At 40.8% G+C, this 11,648-nt stretch overlaps 1 protein-coding gene across 2 annotated transcripts; it reads right to left on the bottom strand.

Moving 5' to 3' along the window:
- Positions 1-1,039: 1,039 nt before the first annotated feature.
- Positions 1,040-8,961, bottom strand: si:ch73-364h19.1. Of its 2 annotated transcripts, none has more exons than XM_037791121.1 (5): positions 8,620-8,961; positions 8,074-8,183; positions 5,828-5,914; positions 4,152-4,325; positions 1,040-2,080 (listed from the first exon to the last, which is right to left on the bottom strand). In XM_037791121.1, exons 1-5 carry the CDS (start codon positions 8,768-8,770, stop codon positions 1,913-1,915), a joined length of 690 nt encoding a protein of 229 aa, XP_037647049.1. In that variant the 5' UTR covers positions 8,771-8,961; the 3' UTR covers positions 1,040-1,912. The 2 variants fall into 2 exon arrangements, with proteins under 2 accessions (XP_037647049.1, XP_037647050.1); XM_037791122.1 differs by having other exon boundaries at positions 4,152-4,322; positions 8,620-8,956.
- Between the last annotated feature and the right edge of the window lie 2,687 nt (positions 8,962-11,648).

The following is an 11,648-nucleotide window of genomic DNA, read 5'->3' as shown; positions in this document are numbered from 1 at the left end:
TATCTGGGACAACGTGTTTAGCCAACAGAGGTCAATAAGACAATATATTTGATGACGGATCTTGTTTGTCTTTTTTTCTGATACTTTCTATTACAGAGACAACTTTCTGATAATGTGCAGTCTCATTAAAACATTACTGCAGTTTATTTTTTAATCTTAATAGCTTAATTAAGAGCTGACAGAAAAAAGATCATAAGAGCTGGAAAAAAATGGAAAAACATTTAAGGAGCTCCAATTAAAATCATGGTGATAGAATGGACAGGCATTTTTCTACAAATTAATTTAAGAAGTATGAAAACAGGAAAAAAAAATAAAGCCTAGGACTTGCAGACTAGTTGGACAAAAGTCTCCTTTTGAATTTTCCTTAAAGGTGCAGTGTGTAGGATTTGGCGGCATCTAGCAGTGAGGTTGCGGATAGCAACCAACTGAAACTTCTCCCGTGTGCCAAGCGTGTAGGAGAACTACGGTGGCCGGCGTGAAAACATGAAAATGTGAATGGCTCTATCTAGAGCCAGTGTTTGGTTTTCCGTTCTGGGCTACTGTAGAAATATGGTGGACGGCTCCGTGAAGAAGGTCGTATCTACTGTAGAAGGTAACCCGCAAATTCGAAAACTTGCAAAAACGACGACCTATGCTAATACCATTCAGAGTCAATGCCTAACCTTAACCATCTCGCGAGAGTTTTGCAATTTGCGTGTTACCTTCTAGACACAAGCCATGAAGAGGACCCGTATGTACTGTAGATACGAACAGCTCATTCTATGGTAACGAAAACACCATTCTTATTTTCAGGTGATTATACACTAAAGAAAACACACTTTTTAATATTATATTCCATTTCTGCCAATAGATCCTCCTAAATGTTACACACTAGTCCTTGAAGTGTCCTTTCTGTCTTTCACACACCCACACATCATGGAGATATAACTACACTATCAAAGGCCAGCCTCGCTATGAGCATCTGTTTGTATCTACTGCTCTTTACATGCTTGTTAAATATCCATAATGTGCTACTGCTGTATAATTAGAATAGTCCATCGACAAAAAGATAAAAGTATTTATTACATTTGTTTTCAGAAATAATGAGGAATCGCTCTTCTTTCTTCAATAAATAGAGTACATGACAAACATTTGCCGTGTGTACATGGTAACGTTGTGTGATAAAGAAAAACAAAAGCAGGTCTCGACAAGGAACTTGGTATCTCTCCATTGTTTTCATTTCACATTCACTCTGCTTCACTCTGAAGCCTTTTGGAGAACAGAACAAACAACTCAGAGCTTCTATATAAGAAAGTGAGAAATCATCAAGAGTCCCATCTGTCTTCACAGAGAAAAAATAAACAAAGTGGTAAAAAAAAAAAAACATTTGTCGTGATAAATGTCTTATTATAACTTCATGGAAGGCACTCTCATTAGCACCTTTTTTTTTTATTCTCCCTCTCACAGGCTGAACCGTATGGCAGTATGGCGGTATGGCACGGCAGGGTACAGGAACAGGTCTCTGGTAACCACACCAGACAATGAGGTCTCTGGCTCAGGAACAGCACAATAAAAGAGAAGACAGACGTTCATTATAATCAACAAAGTAAATAGTGGTTCCCTTTTAAGTATGTTGTAGTCCACAAGTTTCTTCTTCAAGGTGTACCAGCCACCTCAGGAAATGAAATCCATCAGCATGGACAGTAGCTGTCACAAAGTGTTTTTAACATTCAAATGTGCCAAGCCAAAGGTGTCCTTTCCCTGAAGCTCCTCTTTGGTTACTCCTTCATCAACCGTCTCTCAACATTAACTCAGTCTTGAGGTATCTGGATCAGCTTGTGTGGGAAGGATCCAGTCTTCAACAATGTCTCTTGTATAAAGCTATCGCACGTCTTTGACATTCATCAGACAGCTTGAGAAGCTTGCTCAGTAATCACACAGGTAGAACAGTGCTGCTGGTATCAGAGTTGACTGGATGAGGTGTGTCGGGCCCTGTGTTGGTGTAGATACTCTGAGGAAGGGAGATGTCCAGACTGGATGAGAGGATGTTGTACGGCAGCTCCATAGACTGGCGGATACTCTCTTCATATGTTGGAGGAGGCTGTAGGAAACGCAGAAAAACAAGACAGAATTTGAAAATACACCACTTTTTTTTAGGTAAACTGTTCTGCCATAAAGTCTATTGTTATGATGCCTATAAATCATTTTTAGCATCGAGGTCATATTTCACAGTGGTGTTGTACTGGACTGCAATAGGGACGGACGTGTACAGTATGTGAATAGGGAGGACAAACTGTTTGAAACACCTCTCAATATAATGTAGTCCAATAGAACACCAGCTTTAACTTTTAACATGATTGCCATAATTATTGTCATTATTTAATATTTTATTTGTTTACATATTAATATTTATGCAATTTATTTTCATGAATGTTGATTTGTTTCTATTAAAACTACATACATAGGAACTATGTTTACGCCCTATGTCGCGGCAATTTCCTCCAAGAAGACATTGAAAGCAGCAGAAGTTTATAAACAGCAATTAAATCTTTCAGTGGGAGGATTCCCCGATGAGGTCTCCAAACTACGTTTCAATCATGAAAACACACACGAGAAGTGACACAGGCAAAGTTCACATAACAACCTGTTCCCATGTCTTTACTACTTCCCCTATGTAGATCAGTCACTGTGTTAGGTGTTATGTAGGGTGTTGGATGTTATGTCATGCAAACATCCAACACCCTAGGTGCAACAACAACTTTGGTCCGTGTTGCATATTCAACACATACAATAAAGTTCCTATTGTTACAGGTGAACCCTCCGCCAGGTTTCCCCTCAACCCGTCTGTCTTGCGTTCTCATTGGCTGTAGTTCTCTGACAGACTCCGGCAAACCTCTCGGCTCGCGTCTTCGAGCAGTTCACACAGAGCACTCGAGGATGATTTTGCGAGCGCCGAGCCAACGCCGATTTGCCTCTGATCTGGGCTTTTTGTCGTGGAGCTCCAAAAACTGTCGGCGAGCAGAAAATCAGGGCTTAAGTCGTGTAGTGCGAACTAGGCATTAAGGTGATAACCACAAAATTCTTCAGGACAGACAGAAAATGTTTCTGTTTTTTTTTCACAGGATTAAAGTGTTGCTTGGAAAACATCCTGAGGTCTGATATCTATCCCTAAAAATAAGTGGAACATGTTTGTATTTACACTACCAATTAATCTCCACGTCGGCCGCCTGGAACATATTTGTCTCCAATGCATTATCTTCCTGATCACATCTGGCAGATTCACACTCCCCGACTGGGTCCTCTTATCTTTTAATTGCTTGGGGACCCTCAGGCGACAAGAGCAACCCTACAACCCTGCCCTCTGTGTGATACACACACCACATACACACACACACACACACACACACACTCACACCAGGCCGCAAAGTTTTACTGCTATCCTGCTTCAGGCCGCAGGACAGACAGGGGCAAATTAAGGGGCCATCAGTTGAACTCTGGTCAGGGGGGAGGGAGACCTTTCAGTGATGGGTTGACTTGAAAGTACCGTGTGTGAATGCGCTTTCTTTGTGTGTGTGTGTGTAAGAGATGGGCAGCCATGCTAAGGACTGTTTAATTAAGGAGAAAAAAATGGGAGGTCAAAGAGGAAAAAAAAGCAAGAAGACAGCAGCACAAAGCTGCATTCCCGGGCACTGTTTGCACACAGGATGCAGGCTTTAATTATGTTTGATGTGCCTTTTTCTCATTACCTCGTTTGCTCAAGCGTCATGCGAGTCAAAAGCTCAGCGAAAGATCAACATGGTAAAACCTTGAAACGCGGCCGCCAGCACAACTCAGCAGCGAGCGCGAGATGAGCTGATAGCGCGTCCTGTTTACCGCACTCTGAATGCAGCCTAATCTTTGAACAAGCTCTTGTTACAATATTGTATGACAGCGTGGTCATAATAGAAAGAGCCTGCTTCTTATTATCTCCACTCATTGTGAAGCTACACGCGAGGGGCCTCCGTAATAAGATGAGTTTACACGAGCTTGAGCATTATTTGAATCTGTAATAGGAGCACAATATCTCCTCTGTTCCCATGGCTCAACAACAGCACCTGAAATACTTCATTGTCAAAGCATTTGTGACTGTATCAAGCGCTGCGACACTGCCCTAATCCCCAATTTTAGCCGACCTCAGTCACAATGGGTCCATTGAGGCCGAAGCGGTCTGCGATCATCATGTGGATCTGCCTCTGGCGGTCCTTCTTTCGGACGCTCTCGTAGGAGGGGAGCCTCGGCAGGGGGGCCTCCAGTGAGGGCAGGCTGTAGCTGGAGGGCAGGCCCACGTAGAACAGCTGACCTGCCTGCTGAGACACACACAGAGGGACACTTATGAGGGACAGGAAGCAGAAGCTTTTATTTGTGGATCATTGAAACCACTTTAAAGCACTCACACTCCAAAGGTGAGTACTACTGAGGTCCTGTTCAGACCTGGTACTAACATGCGTCCTCAGTGATCACAAGTGTACAGCTCTAAGTAAGCAAAATGCAGCTGCTAGAGTTCTAACAAAAACCAAAAGAACTGATCACATCACTCCAGTACTTAAGTCCCTACACTGGTTCCCAGTAAGTCACAGAATTGATTTTAAAACACTACTGCTTGTTTACAAATCACTAAAGGGGGTAGGTCCAAATTACCTCTCAGATATGCTTCAGCAGTACACACCTACGAGACCTCTAAGGGAAAAAATCTATTAGTAGTACCCAAGAGGAGAAGGAAACATGGTGAGGCTGCTTTTAGCTGCTACGCTACTCAACTGTTAAACAAACTTCCAGATGAGATCAAAGATGCACCAACAGTGGCCACTTTTAAATCTAGACTCAAGACCAAACTGTTCTCAGACGCTTTTCTTAATTGATCAAATGCTGCACTTTACTGTCTTTTGATTGTTTTTGTTATCCTTTTAATTTTTTTCTTATAATTTATAATTTTAAATTCTTTTATTTGTTTTTGTCATATGCACTTTGTGCTCTTTTATCTTGCCTTTATGTATATAAAGCACTTTGAATTGCCTTTGTGTATGAAATGTGCTATTTAAATAAACTTGCCTTGCCTTGCCTTGCCTAAGTACAGGTGTGAACGCACTCAAGATGCATTGAGGACGCATTGAGATCCGATCACTCAGACCACATTCAGAGGTGGTCTGGGCCACATATGGCCACTTCTTTTAGCAGTGTGTACGGGAATGTGTCCTGGGCCACATTGAAGGACCGCCTATCAACTGACGTCCCGCAGGGATCCGCGGCGTCTCACTGCGCTCCACATGTGAATAGACAGGCAGACGCGAGCGCTTGGCCTCGCAGCATGGAAACAGCTTCGTGCTCTACTGTATTCTGTCGGTACAACTGTAGTTTATTAAAAATATATCTTAAACATAGCTTACATAATCTACAGACTATCAGACTAGGCACGCAAAGTGCATTATCATCATACTGTTGTTACCTTACCTTATATTTTGATGTCAATAAAATGTACCCAAATTCAGGAATATGTAGGATATTACTAATGACATTCATGTGATATTACGTCACAACGTCTGCGCTGTATTAGCCGTGTGTTTACTACGTGTTTATTTGCATATAGAGCGGGGAATGAGATTGGATCACAAGCGGTCACTGGAGACGCATTCTAATACCAGATGCAAACAGACCTACTTAAAGCTGTCCACTTGTGTTTGGATCACTCAGGACGCATGTTAATGCCAGTTAATGAGAGTGTCTTTATCTGCTGCCACAGTGTACATAGAAGGGAAAGCTGATGCTTTGACTGGCTGACAGCAGATGATGCTAATGCGGGGCTCTCTCTCACCTGAGTGTCATCCATGATCTGAGTCTGCTCTAGACAAGAAGATCCCACCAGAGTCTGTCTGCTGCTGTAGTACTGAGGAGGAGCGTCCTGTAAAACAAGCAGTAATGACGAGCTGAGTTATCCATTACACGCATTCATCAGCTTATATTCTAACTATATGGATCCTGCTGCAATTAGTCACTTATTTAAGCCCAATTGAGCAATGTTCATGCCTTGTTTCATCACTGTAGACACTGTCTGGTTTAGCAATACCATAAATTATCCAATCAATAAGACGACCACCCTCCGATTTCCGTGCCTCCTCCCAGTCCCACCCACTTTAAAACAAGACCTGTCAGCGTCTCACTGTATGAGGCGAAAGAATCCTGAAAAAAAGACTGCCAGGAACACTAGGTAATTGCCTGGAGTCCAAATGAGTCTCTTTTGTGTGGAGAACAATGTGATGTCCTACTGTGTCACCGGGGTCCCTAGGCAACAAACCACACTGTGTGGGCCCTCTCTTCCCGTTGTAACTGCAGCAGGTACTTCTTAACGAGCACACTCCAGTTCACATTATGGCCTCGTATGTCATTTGGGCCGGCATTACAACAAAAGTCAATTTGTTGCCTGACTGGGATTTAAATCCAGCGTGAGGATAAGAGATGTTAGGGCAACTTTTGCTGCTATTATTGAGGAGATTTCCTCTGAGAGGCAACAAAAGTGTGAGATCAGCATGTAAAAAGCAGTATTCAAATATCTGATTTATTATTTTCCCAGGCCAGTTAAACAATGACATCACTCACACTTAGAGTGACGCACTACGACGACCTTTGCCATAACCCTCACATCATTTCAGAGAGAGAGACCCAAAAAGGTGATGGCAAAGGTCACTTTCCCCTCACTGGTTTGTACTTTTAAGAAGCCCAAAAAAAAAAAAACTCCTCAAGAAAGAGAAAAAAAGGGAGACTTGTCCTTTTGTCTCCCGCCAGTGTGAAAAAGCACAACCGTGTAAAATCAGTGTTGAAGTCGGGGGAGGACCCCAGCGGCAGTGTGCCTTTTTTCACCGCCGCAAACCTAAAGGAGATCCATTGTCCCCGTTGTGTCCCCAACACCCACAGCGGGGTCGGCCCACTATTCATGGTGCAAACTGAAGCAGGGAAAGGTATGTGACGATGAAGTCGAAGACATGAAATGTCCCACAGGAACACAATGAGAGAGTGAGAGAGAATGACTAACCTTCACTTTCTGTCTCCTTATAATAAAAACAAAAAAAGCCCTTTCCTTTTTCAATCATATTACGCCAATTACATGTAAGAATCAGTTTCAGGAACATATCAAACAACTCTTAAGTGTATTAATTATCCCATAACAAATGAAAATCAACTCTGAAAACACAGTCTGTCACGTGTATTTTACTGTACTGACCTGACTGTAAGTTAATGTTTTCTTATCAGACACAATGTGCACAGATACTTTACAAGAGGCCACTTTGTACCAGTGAAACGCTCTGTTAGTTCCTTAAATGGGACTTCACCATTAAAACCACAGCCGAACAGACCTTCCTGTCCGTTGAAGGGGGAGGTTGTTATAAGTTGCTTCTCTGCAATCCAAAGATAACACTCAAATTTCGCCCCTGGGACTCACAGAGGTGAGAAACAAGTCAGGAAGAGGAAGCAGAGGCAACCAATGAAAAGTTACCTCTGTGTTTACATGTCCTTTCCACCTCATCCTGCACCATCGCCTACGGGCAGATTTGTGATGTTGGAGGCATAAAAAAATACATTAATAAAGATATAAAATGCCTCCAACTCCCTTAAAGATTAAGTTGTTTTGCTTCACCTGCGATGCTGATGTGAGCAGCAAAAATCTGATTTGCAGTGATTTAATTAGGTGCTGAAGCAGCATCAATATGCGCGGTAAGTGCTAATTCTGTCCACTTCCATTAGAGATGCTGTGGCAGATATTTCTGGAGGGCCAGCTAATTCAACTGAGGCAAATCCACATCGCCTGACAATGATCATATCAAGTTTATTGTAGTCCTTTTTCCCACAGCCATGCAAATTGAATCTGACACTTTGTAATGGCCCGACACTGAGTGGTGTCTTTGAGTCTCTCTCTCTCTCTCTCTCTCTCTCTCTTCAGTGTGACCTCAACAACTGTGGATCTGGATCAGATTCAAAACTGAACATGAGTCACTAAAAAGAAAAAAAAAAGAAAAAAGAAAACTCAGCACAAAAGGCACTTTCTCCCTTTTGTTTTTTTCTTACCATATCTGCATGTGGCCCCTGATAGGAGAACACTTTGCAGCACTGGTGATCCCTGCGGTAAATAATGGACAGCAGCACCACAATAACCAAAAAGAACACCAGAGAAGAAACTGTTTGAAAAGCAGAGAAAGAAATGATTGTTAATCAACTGTGAAACAGACAGACATTGTGTGTTTTTATGGCAGTAAAAGAACAGTGTTTGCTTTTAAGAGTTCAAATCTGTGAATTTAGCAAGTTGATTCACTTTGAACAGCTCTGACTGACAGTCTGTCTCTAGAATTTGAAAACTTAAAGGTGTAATTTTTCGTTTTGCTCTAACTGTCTATCAAAAACAATGACAGCTGGAACATAATAGACTAATTATGCCATTAACTGTAATTATGGTTTAGAGCTTTGAATGTGATCAAATTAGCTGCTATCTATAAAAACACATTATCATAGTGCAACCCTTATCACAATGCTGCAGTATGGCTCAATTAAACTATCCAGAGACACAAAACAGAATCTGCTTTCTTTATTATAATATGTTTTAAATGTTTTACTTACAGGATGCAGCGACCACAGTGAGTTGATCCGATGTCAGCTGTGAGGAGGGGATGGTTGGACTCGTAGTTGTGGACATGTCCTCTGTGTAAACTGTTAGTGTTCCCTTCAGAAATCCTCCTGAACTCATCAGACTCAACACAAAGGCTCTCATCTTATCGGAGAAACAAGCGATCCGCTCCTCTTCATTGTCTGCTCGGTGACAGTCTGTCTATACATGCGCTCTGCTCTGCAAGTCCGATCACAAACTCTCCACTCGGTAAACACGCCACAGCGTGAGTGTGTGTGTGTGTGTGTGTGTGACGCGCCCTCTCCAGCCGCGTGACGTCGCTCTGGCTCCGCGCTGGACGGCGGGCTGGTTTATGGATGGGAGCAGCCACAGATTTATTATTACACAGGCTCCCAGAAACAGCAACTTATCATGTGTTAGGCACAGATTACAAACGGTCCAGTTGATGTTCATAAAGTAGCTGCAGCTTCCTCCACCGTCTACTTATTATAATGTTATCCGGACCAGCCGGTTAACACACCGGATGCCTGAGCTGGAGTCCCGTTGCCCCTGGAGACAGCGGGGGTCCCATCCTCAGATGGTTTCTATACAAACAAAGAGCCTAAATGTAGCATCAGTATTCATGAATCAACTTAAACTACCAGGACAGCCTTTAAATTATTGCATTGCAATATATATAACAATATTTGGTTAATATAGCAATTATAGCCATTTTAACTTTAATAGATATAGAATAGATATAGGCCCTGACATTAGAGGACATGACATGAGATTATTTTATTTTGTTCAGAGGTGGCTGTTTCTTTTTTTTATTTTATTATTAGTTTTTTCTATTTTTTTCTGTTGGTAGGACTGTTGGTAAGACAATACACTCTTCTGTGAGCTGTACATTTTGATTATATAGATAGATAGATAGATAGATAGATAGATAGATTGATGGATGGTAACCTTATTGATCCAGAGGGAAATTCAAGTTTCCAGCATCACAGTTCCATAGTGCAAAACATGTTAGTAAAAAGGCAGTAAAAAAGTTAGTAGTGCAAAGTACAAAGTACAAAGAATATACCAGATAGAAAAATACAAGGAGATGAAGAAAACTGAATATAGCGCAGGGTAACAGCTGTGATACAGGACTATTAAAAAAGTGAATATAGTGCAGAAGAGACTGTTAAAAATGAGTATAGTGCAGGGTAACTCATGTGACAGGTTGTTAACTACCAGTGTATAATTATAATTCTTGTATGATCTCTCATGTGGAGAGTTGTGTTTTACAAGTTTCAATTCATAAAAGCACAATAAAAACAGTGCTATAAAGAAAAGAAAAGAAAAGAAAAGAAGTGGCCATTACTAAGGGTGCACTGATACCGATACTGCATCGGATATCGGACCTATACTGATTCAAATAGCTGGATTGCATATCGGTGAGAATGGAGCTGATCTATTCAATTCAATTCTATACATTATGTACTGTAATTTTGATTTCTGTTTCATTTTTGACCAATTCATTGCTGCAATAAAAAGGTTTACACCTGAATTATAATTCCTATCAATTTTTAAGATTTTCTTTTCCAAGTTGCTAGTGTAAGGTTTATTATTATTATAGTATTTATTGGTCAGAATTTGTTTTACAAAGTTAGGAAAGCAATGTTTAAGACAAGCCTGATAAGCCTTACACATAAAAGAATGACCCCAGTCACTTCCACACAGCGAGGCATACAGCTTATTAATTAAACACTGGTATTGGATTGGTACTTGGTATCAGCTGATACCCAAAGCCCAGATATCGCTGTCGGGACTGAAAATGTTGGATTGGTGCATCCCTAGCCATTACCTTGATCTTACATGTAGACACTCAAAGTTGATCAACTTTTAAGAACCTGACAAATCCATGAGTCACTGATACTAAAAATTGTGATACTGATGATGACATTTTTTTTTAAATAAACAGGCCTGCAGATCGAGTTTATAAACCAATACGAATACGGCTGGGCAATAATTCAATAGGAAAATGTATCTTGTTTCAATGGAATCATATCGTGATGAAAACATATATCAAGATATCGTAATAAACATCATCTAAACTGATAATAACAAGCACATACTAACTTAAAAATACTCAGGAAATCTGCTAATTTTGCACTTAAGTTCTTATCTAAATGAGAAAATACTCAGTACTTTTCACTTGTCAAGTATGTGTTACACACAGGAGTATACAAAATCATGTGGTTATTTCATATAGACTATTTATTTGTTGATTCACCAGAAAACATGCTATATCGTGATATATTGAGGTATGAAATGACCTCTATCGGGATGTAAGATTTTGGCCATATTGCCCAGCCCTACCAATACGTTTGAGTAATGTGGATTAAAAATATATTATTAGATATATTGGTCTATTCATGGTGACCAGGCTGGACTCATTTAGGAGAGGAATTGATCTGATGTACCTCATCTAACTATATACAGCCTGTGCTTTGAATGCAGAGAAACCCATTTGACAGAGTGGAATGGATCTCTTAAGTGTGTTCTCCGCATATTTGGCTTTGATCCAGGCTTTCTGAATTGGATCAATATATTATATTATGGACCAAAGAAGGCAGCAGGGAGAAGGAAGTCAACTACAAATTGAGTCTGATAATAAAGCTGTACTCAAACAAAATTATTAGGCCTACGAGGGTTAGAGGTATGGTCACATAGTGCATCTTATAAACCTATAAGATTAAAAAAGACTGCATTTAAAAGACGATGTAGGCTAAGGGAATATATGAGTTTGCCACAAGTGCCACTAATTCCTTTCACGCATTAACGCAACTTGCAATTTTTAGGTCGTAGCTGGCTCAGTTTTAAAGCTAGAGTGAAGATCCTGATATCATATGAAACTAGAAAACCTAAAGAATACATTGATATGTCATAGTAGCTTGCCTGCAAAGGAGGCTGAATAACGCTCCAATCTTGCGCTTCATTTAGGCGAGGAAAAACTGGCATGTCCATTTTCAAAGGGGTCCCTTGACCTCTGACC

Source organism: Sebastes umbrosus, chromosome 14, assembly GCF_015220745.1.
Source record: "Sebastes umbrosus isolate fSebUmb1 chromosome 14, fSebUmb1.pri, whole genome shotgun sequence".
Taxonomy (NCBI): domain Eukaryota; kingdom Metazoa; phylum Chordata; class Actinopteri; order Perciformes; family Sebastidae; genus Sebastes; species Sebastes umbrosus.
The sequence above is the reverse complement of the archived record's forward strand: the minus strand, read 5'-3'. Positions and strand labels throughout refer to the sequence as shown.